At 36.5% G+C, this 20,814-nt stretch overlaps 1 protein-coding gene and 1 long non-coding RNA gene across 2 annotated transcripts; one reads left to right on the forward strand and one right to left on the reverse strand.

Annotated features, from left to right (window-relative positions):
- Positions 1-5,080: 5,080 nt before the first annotated feature.
- Positions 5,081-8,065, reverse strand: LOC118645838. The gene is made up of 3 exons (XR_004963457.1): positions 7,305-8,065; positions 6,472-6,865; positions 5,081-5,956 (listed from the first exon to the last, which is right to left on the reverse strand). It is a non-coding gene; the product is annotated as an uncharacterized LOC118645838 (long non-coding RNA).
- A 43-nt stretch (positions 8,066-8,108) lies between these two features.
- Positions 8,109-14,998, forward strand: LOC118645738. Its single transcript, XM_036287445.1, has 2 exons — positions 8,109-8,434; positions 9,001-14,998. The coding sequence occupies exon 2, from the start codon at positions 13,416-13,418 to the stop codon at positions 14,250-14,252; it is 837 nt and encodes a 278-aa protein (XP_036143338.1). The 5' UTR covers positions 8,109-8,434; positions 9,001-13,415; the 3' UTR covers positions 14,253-14,998.
- The last annotated feature ends 5,816 nt before the right edge of the window (positions 14,999-20,814 follow it).

Consider the following 20,814-nt stretch of genomic DNA (forward strand, 5'->3'; position numbering starts at 1 on the left):
GTGCAACTAGAAATAAAAAAATAAAATAAAAATTTCATTTTTTTTTAAATTATTTTTATTAACAGTACATACTAAATTTAGGACAAATTTTTATTAATTAATTAAATTTAAATTATTTTATTTTATTCTTACTTGCGCTGGTTTTGAACCCGGGACCTTAGGATGACGAACCTTGTACTCTATCTGCTACGCCAATTTGGCTCATCGACATGGGTACTTGTTATTGTCTACATATACCAATATGTTATAAACTGACACAATTATATTATTTTTTATAAAAACAATTAAATTTTGCAAAACATTAAAAATAAATAGCATTAATTTATTTACTTATTAATTTCATTGTCAAATTTATCTTTTTCCATAATAATTTTATTTGCGATCTATTTAGCATTAATACTTTGAAGCGTTCAAATGGTTAATTAGATGGTTAACTATATAGATCATATATTCTAAGAAAAATTGAATAGTACATCTATTATCCTGTTTTTGTTCAGTACATGATGAATTTAGATTTTGTGCATTTTTTTGTGCGCAGTAATTGTAGACAAACTGTAATTTTTGAAAACATTATCTTTATGATAATTTTTTTAAATATCAAATGGATTTCTCATTCAGGATGTTATAATGTTGTCTGATTTCTGCTACGACGCGCATGGACGGCTCAAAAATCGGACAGCATTGTGTGATATCTTTTATGAGACATTAAGCTGATATCATAAGGATAACATTTTTAAGAAACTTAAATGAAACTCTTCAATAAGATATCTCAAAGACCTCTTTTAGATATCTCTGATAAATGTTACCATTTTGACATCATTTCCAAGATATCTAAATGTTTTCTTTAAAAAGTTCTCTTAAAGTTTTCTGACAAGCGTATTGTCTGGGCTTTTTAAATTTATCTGAAATTCTTTTATCTGTATTATTTTCTATTGGTTGCCGGTATTATACATATACTTTAAACTTATGTATAATACAAGTAACCAATAGGAAATAATATAGATAAAAGAACTTCAGATAAATTATAAAAATATAGCTGCCTAATACTTTTGGCCAAGCCTGTATCATACATATATTTTTATATAATTAGGGATCGTAAGGAAATAAAATTATTATAATTGTCAATACATTTTTAATAAGAGTTTAGGCATCATTTCTGTTATTTCAAATTTATCGTTATCGCGCGGTAGCTCAATACAATAAAGTACTTAATCTTTCAATACAATGTATATCGGCGAGAGAACAATTAAACTCTTATTAAAAATGTATTGACAATTAATAATAATTTTATTTCCTTACAATCCCTAATATATTAGAAATATATGTATGTATACAGGATTGGCCAAAAGTATTAGACAATGATATAATTTAATTTCTCAATAATTTCTACTGCCGCAAACTTTGTTCTTACGTTTGTTTCTATAGAAACATATTAATGCAAGTTTTAATTGGCATTTAAATGGCAATTAAGATTATAAAGTAACGGACATACTGTTTGATTTCTGCTGCCGATCTACCTACAGGTTATGTCAACAGGCTCTGCTCGATTTCTGCTGCCAATCTGCTGTCAGTTATATCAGCAGGTTTTGCTCGATTTCTGCTGCCAATATGTTGTCAGATTATGTTAGCAAGCTCTGCTTGATTTCTGACAGCAGTTTGCCGACATCGTTGGATATTACAGACTCTGTATAAAATTTGTTGCCATTCTGTCGTCAAAAATTGATAGCATGCTCTGCTCAAAATCTGTTCCTGCAGGCTTGGCTATCTGGGTAAATAATGCCATGATGTAAGAAGAAAGGTGTGCTCCCACCGTGAACTAATTTTCGTTCAATTCTGCGCCTTCCTAAACGCCGCCATATTAGAACTTTTATTTACATTTTGCTACACGATTTTTACATCAAAAATTATTCAAAATGCCGAGTTGTTCAATAAAATCGTGCTCTAATTGGAATGGAAACACAAAGGGTAAACATATTAAATATTTTTATTTCCCCAAAAACGAGGATCTGCGAGAACAATGGAGATCGACGCATGTGGAGTTGAAAAAGTTAACCTTAAAAATGTTAAGTTATAGAAAAATTTGAAAACAATATTTAAAACATTTTTTAAATAATATTAATTAAAATGACTAATTACTAAAAACATGTCTCCTCAAGATCCTTCTATCTGGATTGGTCATATTTCTAAAGACCAATTGATATATCCTTCTGAAAATTTACTAAACCCAGCAAATATTTTAGGAAAGGTTTTCAATGAATTTCATAAAAATTTTTTATCCGATGAAGACTTAATTTTCACAAAAGTAGCACTTAAAGTAAAAGAAAAGATACCTGAAAATTGTCAAGTTCCATGGAAAGTTCTATTATGTCTTGTCAGAACAAGAACTTATATTAGACTCAGAGAATTAAACAAAAATAGAAAACAATTTTATGCACAAATTAGAATTGCTGCTAGGTCAGCAAAAAATCAAAAATTTTATACATAGATATTTTTGTTTATTTGAAAAGCTTTTTTAAATAAAAAAATGTTTAAAAATAATTTTTTTTACATTTTTTTAAATAATCTATTCTTGAGAATTTTCCTTATTTAATAATTTGCAATTCTATGTTTCTTTATTACTAAATTTATTTGTTTACTTAAAATTCAAAGTTAAGTTTATGCCAAAAAATTTTAATTCAATATTTTTTTCAACTTTTAGTAAATTGAATTTTAAATAGACGAAATCTCGCGGATTGATGCTATTGGTTGATTTCTCAATATGGTGTTTAGGAAGTGTTTGTGATTGGCCGTGCGCGGTAGCACACCTTTCTTCTTACATCATGAAATAATGCCATAATGTCGATACTAATTGATTCCTGTTACTCACAATCCAGTACAAAGTTATATCTTTTGATTGCGTTCTGTAAAGTGCACCTATGCGTTTTTTAAATAATAAACATTATATATATTGTAAACAAATATGCAATACGAAAATTTTAAAACATATAGTTGATCAATATCTTAAATTTTTTAAAGAAATTATCACAAAGACATGCAAAATTATTTTTAAGAACTTAAAAAACAATAGTAAATAAAATATTAAATGATAAAAATGATAAAAATGGATAATGAGTTAAACACTGAAACATAAAAATACAGTTTATATTTTTCAAACAAGGAAAAGGAAAATGAAGAAAAAATAGAATAATATAAATTAAAATTATAAATTTATTCACGTGTGGTAATAATTATTTATATAATATAAAATAAATTTATAGAATATAAAAGACATAAAAGTAACATTTTTTATATTACTGTCCTTTAAAAAGTATTAACTTCGTAAAGTTGTGTCGAATATACTGTGGTTGTTCACTTATTATTTTTGCTTCATAATTCATAAGAATTTTAACATAATATTCTATAATTAATTTTATTAAATAATATTTGTGATTCTCCATAATATCTAACTCTTTAATATGATTATTGAAATTAATAAATAAATTATCAATATCAATATTTCGTATAGTATTTATAATTATTGATTGAAAAGCTTTTTTTTTACCTAAATTGTTTTGTAGTTTAAACAAATTAAATATTTTGTCCGCAGCAATAATTACTTGTGTCTATTCGCGGGTAATGTAAAAATCCATAACTTTTCTTTTTTATAAATGTAAATTCTATATTTGCACATTCATGAATAAGATGAAGGCATGTTTCGCAATTAATCTGTCTTAATAATTTTCTCTCAACAAATCCTGCCATATAAATTATAACATGTTCTTTGTCTTCAATATAATTTCTATTTGAGTAAGAATTAGTAACAGTAATTGGCATTTCATCATTATTTATTTCAGTATCAGTAACATTAGGTTGTACTACTGTTTTCCATGAAGATATTGTGAGTATATTTATCGTATCTAATGGAATACAATTTGCTGCTGCAGAAGATTTTATTTCGTTACGATGCAATAATCTTTTATAAGCAGCAGAAAATTGTATTGCATTAGGATCGTTATTGAATCCCCCCATAGCTCTAATACACGAAAAGAAGATTTTCAGGTGATCTTGTGAAAATTTGTAAGTCATTATATAATTTATTAGATTCTTTTCGACATACTCTGTATATATATTTTCAAAATTTTTCATGTCATTAATTAACCCTAAAAAGCCCTTTTTGCTTTTAATTTGTAGAATACATTTTTTATTATAATTTTCTGTAGGAACTTTAATTTTAATTTTTGATAAGTATAATTTTGTTTTTGTAAAAAATGAACTTATATTATTAAAAGTTTGTGGAGATATCGGTTGCTTATATCCGTAAGAATATAAACTGTGAGAATTTAGAATATCAAAAACGTCATTAATAATATTAATAAATTCAATTGTAGCAGAACAGCCTATAAAATCTTTAACATTGTTTTCTTCCAATTGTTGTAAAGCAGTTGCAACACTTTTGCTAAGTGTTGTACTAATAATTTAACGTTCATTTTGTTCTTTTTCCATTGAATATGTTTTTTTGTCAACTTATTCGCTAAATGAAAATTATCTTTCTCTTGAAGTTCTACTAATTTAACAATAAAATTCCAATTTATTTCTTTATCATCTGCATTATATAATATACCTTTACTGGCAAAAATATTTCTTATTAGTTTATGCATGTGAGCGGCGTCTAAAATAATAAAAATTTTTTGATTGGGAATAGAAGGATGAAAAAAATATGATTTGTCTGCTAAAATATCTGCTCCAAAATTAGCAGCCATAGAAATATTGGCAAATAATCCATCAAATGTAAGAGCAATAAATGTTATCCCAGATGGAACAAGGAAATCTAATACTTTTTTAAGTGATTTCTGCTCGTTCGTATGCAATGAGAGAATCAATCAAAAAATATGCAACTGGAATCTTCCATCTTTCATTAATGCCATTAACCAAGTACATTAATGTTTCTTTAGCAATTGGTAATTGTTCTGGTTCGGGTATAAAAGTTCCATAATCAACATATCCTACAAATTTTTCTGTAGAATGATCCCACTGAATCTGCTTACGGATGGCCGTTTCATCCATCATTAGACACCCATATAATTCTTTTCCTTGACTTTTTGCTACTTTACTTTTCATTTTCAAGATTTCTAAAGATTCCATAGAAAATCCTGGACTTCCATCAGTATTGCTATACCACGATCTAATTGTGGATGAAGCAGGTAATTTATTTTTATACACTCGACGAACGTAATCATATGCTTTATGACTATAAAAGTGTAAGGTTAATGCAAAAGTTTTTAATTGTGGCGGATATTTTCCTTTAACTTTGCCTCTCTCTATGTGTTTAATGATGATCGTCTGAAATATTCTATATAGTGTTATATATTATTAAAAACAATTTAAAAATACAATTGGATATGTTGATAATAAATTAAATACACAATTAGATATTAGAATAGACACACACACACACACGATTACATATTTAAAATATTTTATTTATATTGTTTCCATGTTACAAAAATACTGCAGTATATGCATAATTTCCTATCCTAATAATTTTACTAACATGCTTATTCTATTACTTCTGTAATAAACATTATTATTAGATACATTGTATACATTGTATATTTATCATATAATAATAATAACGATAATAATACATAAAATTGATATAAAAAATTAGTTTTTGCTCTTGTTTTATTTCTAATTGTTTTTTGCGATACTAGTTCAGCAATGGACTTTAATAAATTAATTTATGATTTATTATTAAGTCTTAAAAAAGTAATATTTAAGATTATAAAATTAAATATTTTATTTATGTAAAAAATTATATGTTATGATGTTTTATATTAATATATACATAATTATTTATTGCATACATATATCAAATTTTTATAATTAAAAAACATTTTTAAATAAACTAAAGTTTTGTATTTTTGTAACATTGATAACGCCAGTATTTATGTCGCGCAGAAATGTATGCCACAGAAGTCTGTAAAAAAATAGAAAAAATTAATATGGCTTGTTTACAATTTCTTTGTTACATGCCTATGTTATAGTAAGAGTGTTTAATATATATATATATTTTTTTATTTACATATATATATATTTTTATTATATATGTATAATATTTCTATTTTTTAGTTAATATTAATAAAGACGTTGAATTGAGTTGAATTAATTTTTTAATGTAATAAGTACCATCACATATTATAACTTACATAAAATAATTACTGTAGAGAGATAATATATGGCGCTACTTATTACATTGAAAATCCAATTCAGTTCAATGTCTCTATTAATATTAACTAAGAGAATAGAAAATTTAAAAAAATAAAATAAAATATAAAGTAAAAAAATAAAAATAGAAAATGAAAAATAATCCATAAAAAATAAAAATAAAAAAATTATAAAAAGTAATTGAATGATTTAAAAAGGTACGATCATACCTTTTTAAATCATTTAATTATTTCTTTATTTTTGTATAATTAAATTATTCAAAGTTACCTGTAGCACTTGATGAGCATTTGTAGAAATGAGATTATTTTTTCTCAAATTAATTAACAAACTTTTGAAACATACAATTTTTTTCTTTTGATAATATGTTTTCTTTCTTAAGTTTTTGATTATTTTCTATTGATTAAAATATTTTCGCCTTAAAATTTTTGTATATTTTATTAAAGCACTTCGTGACATATATTCGAGTACCTTTTCTGAAATATCTTTTGAATATCTTAACATATTTGTTGTTTGAGTGCTCGTTGTTGGAATGCCGACGTTTATAAAACATTCTCTTTCTATTTCGTTTTGAGTCGAAGAGCATGTTACTGTTGATTCAACTTCCATTAGTATGTCAGATGTAGTATTAGTTGCAACATCAAAGTCAATTATTTTTTTTACACTGAAAACAATATTATTTTTAATGTAAATATTGTTATTTTATCAAACAGATACTAATCTCAAATTTTATTAATATTCATTTTAATAAACACACTTGTAAAACCCGGGAAAAAATGTTTCATGTAAAAACATATATAAATATACATATAATATATCCATATATGTTTATATCAATTTCATTTCTTTTGTGAAATTTTTGTTTGATGTAAAAAGATAATAGTCATACTGAAAACATAGAAACTAATTTTAAAACTAATTTTTGCATTGCTTTTTTTTAAAAAAGCTAAGTATGAAAAATTGATAGCTGAAAAGCATTCATAATTAAGATTAAAAATTCTTTCTAAAATTTTAGAAAATTTTCTTTATTCTTTATTATTTTATTTTATATTAAAAAGGTAATTATTCAGTTAATTATTAAATAATAATTTAGCTAATATTACTTTAAATCAGTAGAATTTGGAAATATTGATGGTATGGATCCATTATGTAGACGTAATGCAGATAATCCAATTTTATTGAAATCATTATTGATAAAATGTTCTTCACATACTGCACTATAAGTTTTTATTATTAAGTTTTAAGAATTGTAATTGCAAATAACTTCCTTCTATTTGTTCCTTAAATCAAGATTCTTTGGAAATCTATATAATAAAATATTTATTTTAGGTTAAGAGCGTGTCAATAATAATATTTATATAAAAATGCATATTATGTAAATGAAACAATAAAGGAAAAAACGAAAAGGAATAAATAACGTACGTGAATAAAGCCACTTGCTTTTTTAATGTTTTTCTTTTATACGCAGAATTATTACAATTTTTTACTACGCAATATTTCATTTTTTAATCTGCAGTTTTAATTAAACACGTACACTTTACAAAATCAAAACAGATTATCATTTGATCCACTTCTTCTATCATCAAGATTTCATCGTTCACCGTATTTTAGTCACAGTATAAGTATATACCGTAGCAACAGTGAGCGTCGGCACCTTTGATGTAAGTGGTAACCGATCACGTGACCGTCAGCCATATTCCTGATTGTACGAGAGCGCTTCATTTGAACAATATTAAGAGACGACGCAGTAGTATCTCGCGCAAAGTATTTTTAAATCAGATTAATTTTAATTTAATTTTTATATAACTATATTATAATTTTTGTGTAAGTATATGTAAGTATATGTAGATTAATTTCTTATTTCTAATATCATTATATTTTAGTAACATATTAATGGAATTATAAAATTAAAAAATATTAAAGTAAATAAAAATGACTGTAGTCTTATTTTATATATGTGTATATACCCAGACAGCACAAGATATCTTATGGATATCCGTTTTATGTCCATTTCTTGTCCTAATGTCCATGGACCTTATAAGGATATCCATAGGATATACATTTGTGGACATTGAAGGGATATCCTAAAATGGACCACTTTGTATGTCCATATGCTATCCTTATTTGTACTCGCTCCGCCAACACCATCTGCATGCACAAGTGAATTAAAAAACAATATGGCCGTAGTAGTGGTTAGGTTTTCGTTGGTTATCGGTATGTTTTACACAGTCAGGTAAGAATCCTAAAAATTTTCAGAAATTATAAGTTACGAGAGCAGCAAAGAATCTCATTGTGTGCCGTTAGCTTTGCCTCTGCCTGATTGATCAATTCGCTAATATATTCCACCACAAATTTTCCTTTAACGAGAATGATGATAGATGCTCGGCCGACGCTCGCTTGCTCGTAGGCTCTGACCTACGTACGTAAACAGAACGGTTACGTGTACACGGTAGGAGCGACGAATTCTAGACGTATAATTACAGATGGTAATAGACGACGGCGAAGTGTACGCGAATTACGACGAAAGTCTCGATAAAGAACAGCAACGAGATTAGAGATTGCAGCAACGGGAACAATCAGAGCCTACGAGCAAGCGAGCGTCGGCCGAGCACCATCATTTTTGTTAAAGGCGAGTTTGTGATGGAATATATTGGCGAATTGATCAACCAGGTAGAGGCAAAGCCAATGGCACACAATAAGATTTTATACAGTCTACTCTGTAGCCTATGTATATATGTATATATGTATACATATATGTGTATGTGTGTGTATAAACATAAAATTTAATTTCTGTTATAGTTGACGAGTCACAATCATTTGTTGCCTAGATGAGAGCACTTGCATGCTGCAGTCATTGTCTGCAATATAAAGAATATTTGTTCCACAGTAGTCGTTAAACAATGGATACACACTATATATATGTGTGTGATAATTTCAAAATACTTTAAGCTGATTGTTTAATTAATATTATAAGTATGATACTTATTTAATTAAAATTGTTTAATGTATAATCTATCGAAAGAATAATATAATTTCTAAAATAAATATTTATATTTATATATTTTATTCTGTTTTTACCCTTTTATTTAATGTAAAATTTAATTTTGAATACCGCTTTTTATCACGTTCATAGGACGTCCATAGAACGTTCATAGGACGTCCATCGGACATATTTTACGGATATAGCATGTCCACCAGTTTCATAAACCAATATCCCATGGACGTCCATAAAATGTCTAACGTAAAACGGATGTCCTGTGGATATCCTCAATATCCGTTAAGGACGTCTTATGGATGTCGTATGGATATCCGTGTGCTGTCTGGGTATATGTGTATATATATATTGTGACGTGGTAGCTTAGCTGTCACGGGTAGCAGCGTCCCTCCCCCGTCACAGGCTGCGGGTTCGCGCCGTACGGGGAAAATAGGCGAGAGGCGAGAGGGGATCTCCAGGGGGAACCGCGACGGGCCTAGCGAGCGTATTATTAATGTTACATATTTTTGGTTTCTTTGCGCGGCGACCGCCTCTCGATGGAATTCGGCGAGAGAGCGAGAGAGGAAGAGAGAGAGCGACGGCGATGCGGGGAAGGAGGAAGGACGCCACCGGTGCCCGGGAGAGACGAGCACGCGGCTCGCACGGGAACTCGGCGTGGCCCGGGAGAACCACGGCCGGAGCCTAAAGCGGCGGGGCCCGCCAACACCACGACGAAACATCTCGGAGGGCTGTGGAGGAGCCCGGATGGGACCAAACGCATCGGGGGAGGCGTCGAGTCCTCTCGCGGGGAGCGGAGGTCACCGCGTGCGCTGCCCCGGCTCGGACAGTGGCCCAATGGGAGAAGGAAAATTTCGCGGGGGCCTGCGAGGCCCCCGGAAGGATTACGGCGCGCAAGTCCCTGCGATCGCAGGACTGCATGCCTTGCAGCAATGGGGTCGCGACGCGGAAACAATGCGCATGACCGAACGGGGGGTCGCGGCGTCGATCCGGGATCGACCGCGATCCACCCCGCTTTTGCGTGCAAGCGGTCTAGGCGTAAGGTCGCGTGTCGTGCCTCGAAAGGCGAATTATCGGAGTGGCTTGTGCGAGGCCTCAGCGAGAGCGAAGGGACGAGCCTGGAGACGAGGGAGGACATCGCCTTAAACTTTGTCGGTGAGGTGGCCTGCCAGGATAATTTCGTGTGAGCGGTTGCCGGCTAGCGGGGCGTCCCCGCGTCCGTTCTGCGTCCGTTTTCATGTTGGTGCGTGATTCGCGTGGGCCGCGGGGCGGTCATACGTTCGCGTGATTAATTGGGGATTTGTCGGATGCAAGCGGGCGGGACGCCAACGCGCCGAGCCACGGGGAAGACGGTCGTAGAGACGCTCGGGTTCCGTCGGAGATTCCCCTCGACCGTGTGCGCCGCAAAGCCCTCGCTCGAGCGAGTAGCGTGTCGCGAGTAGCGGGTGGACGGGACTTCCGGTTTCGCGACGGGGTAGGGTGCGGCAGCGGCCGGCGCTTACTCTGTGACCCCCGTGAGCCACGCGGTCGTGTTCTATAGTTGCCGGGAGTGTCGGCACGTTCGAGCGCCCGAAATTCATTGTGCGCGGAAGATTCCATCGCCCGTCCTTGTCGGCCGTGTGCCTACCGCGGGAGCTACCCGCGTATCGTTTGCGTTTCTTTTTGGTTTAATTCGCGCCGTGGCGCCGCATTGTCGGAACGCCGCATGCCACGTCCCGTGATATTATTGTTGCTGTCTGGCATTTATTTTAATAAAGTTCGTTATTTGTTAAGCTCGGAGTCTAATTATCTGGTGTGTTGTCCGCCCTTTCGTGCTACAGCAGTCGCCTGCTCCCTTACAATTCACCCCGCCCCTCTACCGTTAGGCAGAGCTGGTCGAGATTGTCGCGCAAGGATCGAGGACACTTTGGCGTAGCAAAATTTCGCGAATTGACGCGTCGTCGAGCGCGTCTGGCGCCCAACAATTTCTCGCGATAGCGTGTGGCCGAGATTCGAGCGCGACAAACGCGAAAAGGGGGTATCGGTTACCCTATCGGTCTTGCTGCTTTTGCTCGCGGCTTTTCCGGTCAGGAAAAGTCGTGACAAAATTTGGCGCCCAACGTGGGGCCCTCAAGTTAGGGGGGCAAGGCGGTTATCGCGCACTATCGGGTCGAGCGCTTGGCGCGGGGAAAAGGAGGGGGGCTCCGAGTTATATATTTTTTTTTGGTCTCCCCTTTTTCCGCCGACACATTCGAGCCTTTCTTTTGGTAATATTTTGCCTATATTGTGTTTGATATTTTGTGAATTATATTGACTTGACGTTATTGAAAATTTATATTGGTTGTCGGGCTTACGTCGGGAGACGAGAGAGGAATAAGGGGCGAGGGCAATTCCCTAAGTAAAATAAACGAGCCAAGAGAGGCTCTGTGGAATTTTTTTTGTCGGTACGGGCGAAGTTTTTTTTTCTTCTTTTCTTGTGAGCTAAAATACGAGAGTACGAGTGAATTTCGGGCCGCGCAAGGATTTGCGAGAGGAAGAAAACAACGATTGGAATTTTGAAGCGCGCTCGAGTTCGTACCGTTTGCTGAATGGCTCAAGGAAGATTTTGGTGATCTTGAGATTTTGTTGACGAGTGAGTAAGGTCGCTATACCCGAGCCTATTGTGATAAAGAAAGAAAACAACCGAAGGAATGCCCCGAGATCGCTATAAACACGAAGTATTGTTCGCACTTATTTCTCGTCTCGCGGCGTACGCTCCTATGATATTATGAATATTACTTGCGATTGATATATGATCTGATTTTTTTTTTTGATGACTTCTGTTATTTACTATATTGTGTTTTGATATTGATATTTTTTTTGTGTGTGATATATTGCCATTTCTTGTATCTGTCGGCGAATGCCGAGGGAGGAGGAGAAAATAAGTGGCGATAGAGCGTGCCGGAAGATTAGCGAGAAACGTCTAAAAAGTTTCTATTTCTCTCTCGTATTGTATTATCGAGCCTTTGAAGGGAGCACGGGATACGAGCCGTGGGACTTCTTCCCACGACGAATTAAACACCGGAAAGTAAAGTTGAGTATCGGAAGGCCAATTGACAACGGCCCGTGTAGAGAGCAAGCCATTCCACGAGTCAATCACGTCGTGTTCCTACTTATTAGTTTTTTTTTCTGAATTGCTCGAACGTAAATACTCTCCGGCCGAAAGGCCGCTAGGAAAACTTTGGAAGGAGAGGTCGTAACGTTAATCTTAGATTTACATTACCAAGGACGGAGATGTTGTGATTTCCGAAAAGAGTGTTGTTACGAGCACGCAGAGAATTGGAAAAGAATCGCCGTAAATACGAAGTATTGTTCGAACTTATTTCTCGTCCCTCGTGTACGCTACTGTATCTGATTTATTTGAGTTACTGAATTCAGTGATTTACTTGATTAATATTTGAATTGTGTGCCTTATTATCTTTGTGTGAATTATGCCATTTAGATGAGATATTTGATTTATCGATTTCTTTTTTTCTTTTTCGTGATTTATCGATTTACGAGACCGTTCGGATTGCTTTACGATTAATTAATGTTTTTTTTTTCTTTCTTTTTCTTTGCCTTCCGATCGTGTGAATCCTTACTATTTTTTTCTTTTTCGTGGCCTTTTACCGGCTGTTCGGTATTAGCGGGTGATTTTTGGATCGATAAATTAATACTCGATTTTAGTGTGCAAATATTCCCTCCGCGGGAGCCTGGCTCAAGAGGAAATATTTTTTTTTGGTCGTCCTGTTATTATTGTCGGTCACTTCTAGTAAGGAGAGACTGTTTTGCGACTGACCTTTCAGAGCGAGGTATCTGAAAATTTTTGTTCTTTTCCTTTCTTTCTCGGAATAACTTCGGATCTCTATCGTGTGACGTAGTGTAGTTTCGCGGGACGACCAATTGATTTCGTGAACGGGGTGAATATTTGCACACGCGTACCTATTCTTTTTGTGCCGGTGGAAACATCGTCATTATAACTGACCTTTGATATTGATTTCCAATATTTTTGTATTGTGCTGTTTTTTTTTTGTGTATGAGTTATTGTCGTAATTCAACGGGATACTTTCGTGCGGGAGTCGCGTTTGCCACTGGCGATTTGGTCCTTTTCACGTAATCCACGACGAGTGTACCTTCGCGTTCGCGACCGGTGTCGGGTTGTGCGGGCACTGGGCACCGCGGCCCGAAATAATAGGGACGCGTTCAGCGTCCCCGGGGAGACCGCATGAACCGACGGGAGGGAGACAACTCGTGGATCTTCACCGCCGACCGCGAACAGCTGATCGCGGAATTGGAGCGGCGCCGGTTATCTACAGACGGATCGGACTCCGTATTAGCGCTTCAATTACTACGCCGAGGACGGGCCGCGTTCACGGGCGAGTCTGCGGAGGGGGCCGAGAGCCGTGAGATGTCGGACTCGGACCATCTAGTCCTACCCGAGGGGGAGGGGGACCGACCGGATAGCCCATATGAAGTTGCGAGGGGGCCGATCGGCCACGTTCACGCGAGGCCTTCGAGAGAAAGCGGGGGACATTACTCCCAGGATTTGGGGGGCGGCTCCGCGGGTAACGCATACAATATTATGCGAAAATGGAACTTGAAGTTTTCGGGAACGCGCGGAGAGGACGCCGAGACGTTCTTAATACGGATCGAAGAGGGGCGCGAGCTCATTCCGGTGGAAGATGCGGATATTTTGCGTTGTCTGCCGTTCTTTTTGTCGGGGATCGCGCTGCACTGGTTCCGGGGTAAGAAGGCGCGCTTGACGACCTGGGCGGCGTTTAAGGCCGCGTGGCGGGTGCGCTTTGGAGATCTGGATTTCCAATTCGCGCTACGGGACGAGATAATGCACCGTACCCAGGGGGAGCGGGAGTCCGTCGTCGACTATTTAACGTGTTTGGGCTCGCTGTTCGACCGTTTGACGCCGTCGTGGAGCGAAGCCGAGAAAATCGGTTACGCACACCGCCACATGCTACCGCGGTTGCAGGCGATGGTGCCGCGGGAAGCCGTAACGGATTTGGACGCATTAGACCCAGATAGCCAAGCCTGCAGGAACAGATTTTGAGCAGAGCATGCTATCAATTTTTGACGACAGAATGGCAACAAATTTTATACAGAGTCTGTAATATCCAACGATGTCGGCAAACTGCTGTCAGAAATCAAGCAGAGCTTGCTAACATAATCTGACAACATATTGGCAGCAGAAATCGAGCAAAACCTGCTGATATAACTGACAGCAGATTGGCAGCAGAAATCGAGCAGAGCCTGTTGACATAACCTGTAGGTAGATCGGCAGCAGAAATCAAACAGTATGTCCGTTACTTTATAATCTTAATTGCCATTTAAATGCCAATTAAAACTTGCATTAATATGTTTCTATAGAAACAAACGTAAGAACAAAGTTTGCGGCAGTAGAAATTATTGAGAACTTAAATTATATCATTGTCTAATACTTTTGGCCAATCCTGTATACATACATATATTTCTAATATATTAGGGATTGTAAGGAAATAAAATTATTATTAATTGTCAATACATTTTTAATAAGAGTTTAATTGTTCTCTCGCCGATATACATTGTATTGAAAGATTAAGTACTTTATTGTATTGAGCTACCGCGCGATAACGATAAATTTGAAATGACAGAAATGATGCCTAAACTCTTATTAAAAATGTATTGACAATTATAATAATTTTATTTCCTTACGATCCCTAATTATATAAAAATATATGTATGATACAGGCTTAGCCAAAAGTATTAGGCAGCTATATTTTTATAATTTATCTGAAGTTCTTTTATCTATATTATTTCCTATTGGTTACTTGTATTATACATAAGTTTAAAGTATATGTATAATACCGGCAACCAATAGAAAATAATACAGATAAAAGAATTTCAGATAAATTTAAAAAGCCCAGACAATACGCTTGTCAGAAAACTTTAAGAGAACTTTTTAAAGAAAACATTTAGATATCTTGGAAATGATGTCAAAATGGTAACATTTATCAAAGATATCTAAAAGAGGTCTTTGAGATATCTTATTGAAGAGTTTCATTTAAGTTTCTTAAAAATGTTATCCTTATGATATCAGCTTAATGTCTCATAAAAGATATCACACAATGCTGTCCGATTTTTGAGCCGTCCATGCGCGTCGTAGCAGAAATCAGACAACATTATAACATCCTGAATGAGAAATCCATTTGATATTTAAAAAAATTATCATAAAGATAATGTTTTCAAAAATTACAGTTTGTCTACAATTACTGCGCACAAAAAAATGCACAAAATCTAAATTCATCATGTACTGAACAAAAACAGGATAATAGATGTACTATTCAATTTTTCTTAGAATATATGATCTATATAGTTAACCATCTAATTAACCATTTGAACGCTTCAAAGTATTAATGCTAAATAGATCGCAAATAAAATTATTATGGAAAAAGATAAATTTGACAATGAAATTAATAAGTAAATAAATTAATGCTATTTATTTTTAATGTTTTGCAAAATTTAATTGTTTTTATAAAAAATAATATAATTGTGTCAGTTTATAACATATTGGTATATGTAGACAATAACAAGTACTTATACCGATGAGTCAAATTGGCGTAGCAGATAGAGTACAAGGTTTGTCATCCTAAGGTCCCAGGTTCAAAACCTACCAGCGGCAAGTAAGAATAAAATAAAATAATATAATTTAAATTTAATTAATTAATAAAAATTTGTCCTAAATTTAGTATGTACTGTTAATAAAAATAATTAAAAAAAAATGAAATTTTTATTTTATTTTTTTATCTCTAGTTGCACTTTAAAATATCCGATTTAAGAAATCTTTTAGATATCTGCTTGATTTCTGCTGCCAATCTGCTGTCAGGTTATGTCAGCAGATCCTGCTCGGTTTCTGCAATCAATCTGCTGGCATGCCATGCCAGCAGGCTTTGTCAACAAATACTGAGCTTAATGCGGACACAGAATGCTATGGATCTGCAATGGGTATCTGATTGAATTTGCTGCCAATCTGCTCGCAATCTGCTAGCATTTTGCTATTAGGGGAATTGCTGGCTGCGCGCGCGGAGAGCTGTCACCGCGCCGCACAAACTTACCGGGCCCCGCCACCCCCGGAGAGGTCATTGTTTCCGGATCTCGCGTATCGGCCGCCGAGAGAAGGGAACCGTCACGGACGGACGGCGGATACGATTGCCGCGTTGGGAGTGTCGACTCCCGGGGAGGGGGGAGCGGAACGTCGAAAAACAAGAAGGAAAAAAGACCGGCCGCGGGTGGCGACGCGAGCGCGCGAACGACGCCGGCCGCCCCGAGTACGACTGCGGCGACGCCGGGCCCGAGCGGGGCACGGGCGCTTACCGGAAAGTGTTGGAATTGCGAGGGAACGGGACACTACGCGCGCGATTGTAAGGAGGCCCCGCAGATGCACTGCTATCGGTGCGGGAGGACCGGGGTCACGACGCGCACTTGTCCCACGTGTTCGGGAAACGCGTAGGGGGGTCGCGACCCGGGGGCGGTCCGACTCCTGCAACTATCGGCCCCAAAAGTACGGTCGCGACGATTCAAACCGACTATGTCTACAATTCGTTCGGGGTGAGGGACTTCTATCTCTCCTTTCTTAACGTCGAGATATCGGGCCATAGCGTTCGTGCGCTGTTGGATTCCGGATCGAGCCGCACAATACTGGGGGCGGAGACGATTGATTTGGTGAAACGTTTAGGTTTTCGGTTCCGCCCGGCCGCGGATCGGCGGGTGACCACCGCGACCGGACAAACGACAAGAGTGAGGGGGGAGGTAGAGATCCCGTTCGAGCTGGGTAATCGAAAGCAAACGGTGAGGGCTTACGCTCTGCCTACGGTCGGCTTATCGTGCATCCTGGGCATGGACTTTTTGGCGGCTTTCGGGATGGTCGTGAATTTTTCGGCGAAGACATGGGCTTTCGGGGACGACCCGAAGAAACAATACTCTCTGGAGACCGAGACCACCCGGTCGTTGTCGGCCGCGTTAACGGGAGGGGCGACCGGCAGGGGGGATTGAGCGAACTATCGGCCGCGGAAAGTCACGAATTAGCTGAATTTCTGAGATCGGATATTATCGGTGACCCTAAGAGACCAGGGACGACCACCCTGACGGAACATCGTATCGATGTCGGGGGGCACGCGCCGATCAAGCAGCGGTACTACCCCGTGTCGCCGAAAATACAACAGGCTATCTACGAGGAAGTAGATAAAATGTTGGAAGCCGGCATAATTGAACCCTCGAATAGCGAGTGGTCCACGCCCATAGTTATGATAAAGAAGCCAAACGGCACGTATCGGTTCTGCCTGGACTTCCGGAAGTTAAATGACGTATCGAAAAAGGACGCGTACCCACTGCCGTACATGAACTCGATATTAGACAAGCTGCGAGCGGCGCGATACATATCGACGATAGACTTGAGTCAGGCCTACTTCCAGATACCTCTGGAAAAGAATAGTAAGGAATATACCGCCTTTACAGTCCCAGGGAAGGGGCTCTTTCAATTTACACGCATGCCGTATGGGCTCACGGGAGCCCCCGCAACGTTTCAGAGACTTTTAGATAGGTTGATAGGGCCCGAGATGGAACCGCACGCGTTCGCTTATCTTGACGATATCGTTATCGTAACCAGAACTTTCAAAGAACACCTCCACTGGCTCGGGCGCGTGTTCAATCGTATCAGAGAAGCGGGTCTCACGATCAACCCGGACAAGAGCAAGTTCTGTCGCTCGCAAGTCAAATACCTCGGATTTTTGGTACAACACGAAGGGCTGACGGTAGACCCGGAGAAGACGGTCGCTATTCTAGAGTACCCGCCGCCGCGGAACATTCGTCAATTGCGTCGTTTTATCGGTATGGCGTCGTGGTATCGACGTTTTATACCACAGTGTGCGGCCCGATTGGAGCCATTGATGAGCCTTTTAAGGAAGAACCGCTCTTGGGAATGGGGGGACACTCAAAAGCAAGCTTTTGAGGTGATAAAATCGTGCCTCGTGAACTCTCCCACACTATCGTGTCCGGACTTTGAGAAGCCGTTTGTCGTGCAGACAGACGCTAGTTCGATAGGCTTAGGCGCGGTACTATCGCAGGAGATCGGGGGAGCCGAACACGTCATCGCGTACGCGAGTCGCTCGTTATCGGATGCGGAAAAGAAATACTCCACGACGGAACAGGAGTGTTTAGCGGTTATTTGGGCAATTCGAAAATTTAGGCCCTACCTCGAGGGCTATCGTTTCACGGTGGTAACAGACCACAACAGCCTACGGTGGCTACACAATTTAAAAAACCCTACAGGCCGACTAGCGAGATGGGCGTAAGAGCTCCTAGAATACGATTACGTAATTGAATATCGGAAGGGGGCCATGCATCACGTACCCGACGCTCTCTCGCGAATGTACGAAGGGGGCGAGGAACTCTGCGCCGTAATCGCGACGGACGACCAATGGTACGTCGGGCGGGCGAAAGAAATAACGAGAAATCCGCGGCGGTACCCTGACTGGAAATTGGAGGACGACGAGCTGTACGTAAGAAAGACGCGCGGCATCGCGAGGGTTGTCGGCGACCGGAACCAGTGGAAAAGAGTAGTACCGAGGGAGGCGCGAGCACGGTTACAATATATATGTGTGTATGTGTGTGTATAAATATAAAATTTAATTTCTGTTATAGTTGACGAGTCACAATCATTCGTTACCTGGACGAGATCACTCGCATACTGCAGTCATTGTCTGCAATATAAAGAATATTCGTTCCACGGTAGTCGTTAAACAATGGATACACACTATATACATATATGTGTGTGATAATTACAAAATACTTTAAGCTGATTGTTTAATATTATACGTATGATATTTATTTAATTAAAATTGTTTAATGTATAATCTATCGAAAAAATAATATAATTCCTTAAATAAATATTTATATTTATATATTTTATTTTGTTTTTACCCTTTTATTTAATGTAAAATTTAAGTTTGAAGTCGTTTTTTATCACGTCCATAGGACGTCCATAGAACGTCCATATGACATATTTTAGGGATAAAGCATGTCCACCAATTTCATAAACCAATATCCCATGGACGTCCATAGAATGTCCGAAGGATGTAAAACGGATGGCCTGTGAGATATCCTCAATATCCGTAAAGGACGTCTTGGAATGAATGTCGTTAGGATATCCGTGTGCTGTCTGGATAAAGATCCACAAAGGATTTTCTTTTTTCAAATCATCTGCAATCATTTGCCACACCTTACTATTTCTAATCTGAGTACTTTTGAAATCACTTTCGTGGTTCTTCCATTTAGAAATAAGTGCTCTCACAGCATTGGCATCTGTCCACTTAACAGGTGCAAAATCCGATGAAGAAAGAGATTATGTATTACTCGTATCTGCAATGAAACATTTATATAGTGACAATAAAAGAAAAACACAATAAATAAATCAAATTTCTATTAATTAATTAATTAAATGTATACCTAAATTGTTATGAGGTCTAATCAGCTCTTCTGGACTAGTTTCATCAGCATCAGATGAAATTGAAGGAACAACATCATAACAATTTCTACAAGAAAATGATTATATTATTAGGTAAGAAGATAATAAAAAGAAACCAACAGTCTATTTATTAAAAAATATACATACTTGAATTGTTACTTTGGTACTAAGATTAAAGAATTGCCTAGTTTCTAATCTGTCAGAAATCGTCATAAGAACATCAGCTGTAATAAATCATGTTTATTAGTTTATAAATACACACACAAAATTAGCTTTGCAAATACAATTTTAGCAAAGAAAATACAATATTCTCAAATACATCAGATAAATGAATGTGAAACAAATTATTTTATTAATGTTATATATGACACAATAACAACTCGAAATTTCTTTATGTTTTTATGGGTCTCTTGTAATAGAAAAAACTGGACCTAATAATATTTAAAAAATGAATACAGAGAATGAAAAAATTCCTTATCTATTATGGTACATGTAAGTTCAAGTCATAAATACTTATTGACTTTATCACGAATAAATAACGATCCATCTAGTATAACAGGTTTGTTGGTTTCTGATTTATATAATTCATACCTTTTGGCATTTAAAGCAAAATTCAAACTAGACATCTTTAAGTACGCGTTTAGGGTATTGATCATGTAACTTTTCCCCTAGGATGGAATGTGAAAAATGAAAAATTTCACGTGAACTTTAATGATTTCAGCGATTATGTAACTTTTCGAATTGCTGAAATGTGAAATTTTTTACGTGAATGTTTTAGCCATGAGATTTCCTATATAGACAAAAAGACATCTTGCGATTTCTTGCGATATCTCGCATTTTTTATGAAAAGATATCTTTTCGCGAGCTAAAAGATGTCTTATACAACAGTTTGAGATATCTTTTAGATATCTGGCGATGTCTAAAAGATATCTTGAAGAAATCTAAAAGATATCTTGAAGAAATTTAAAAGATATCTTAAAGATATCTAAAAGATGTCTTTTAGAAATCCAAAAAATCTATATGAGACATCATAAATATATCTTTTGTACGTCTTGAAGACCTTTTTTAGAATTCTTTTTAGACATTTATAAAGGTTTATACATTTATGCGGAGG

Source organism: Monomorium pharaonis, chromosome 5, assembly GCF_013373865.1.
Source record: "Monomorium pharaonis isolate MP-MQ-018 chromosome 5, ASM1337386v2, whole genome shotgun sequence".
NCBI classification, from domain to species: domain Eukaryota; kingdom Metazoa; phylum Arthropoda; class Insecta; order Hymenoptera; family Formicidae; genus Monomorium; species Monomorium pharaonis.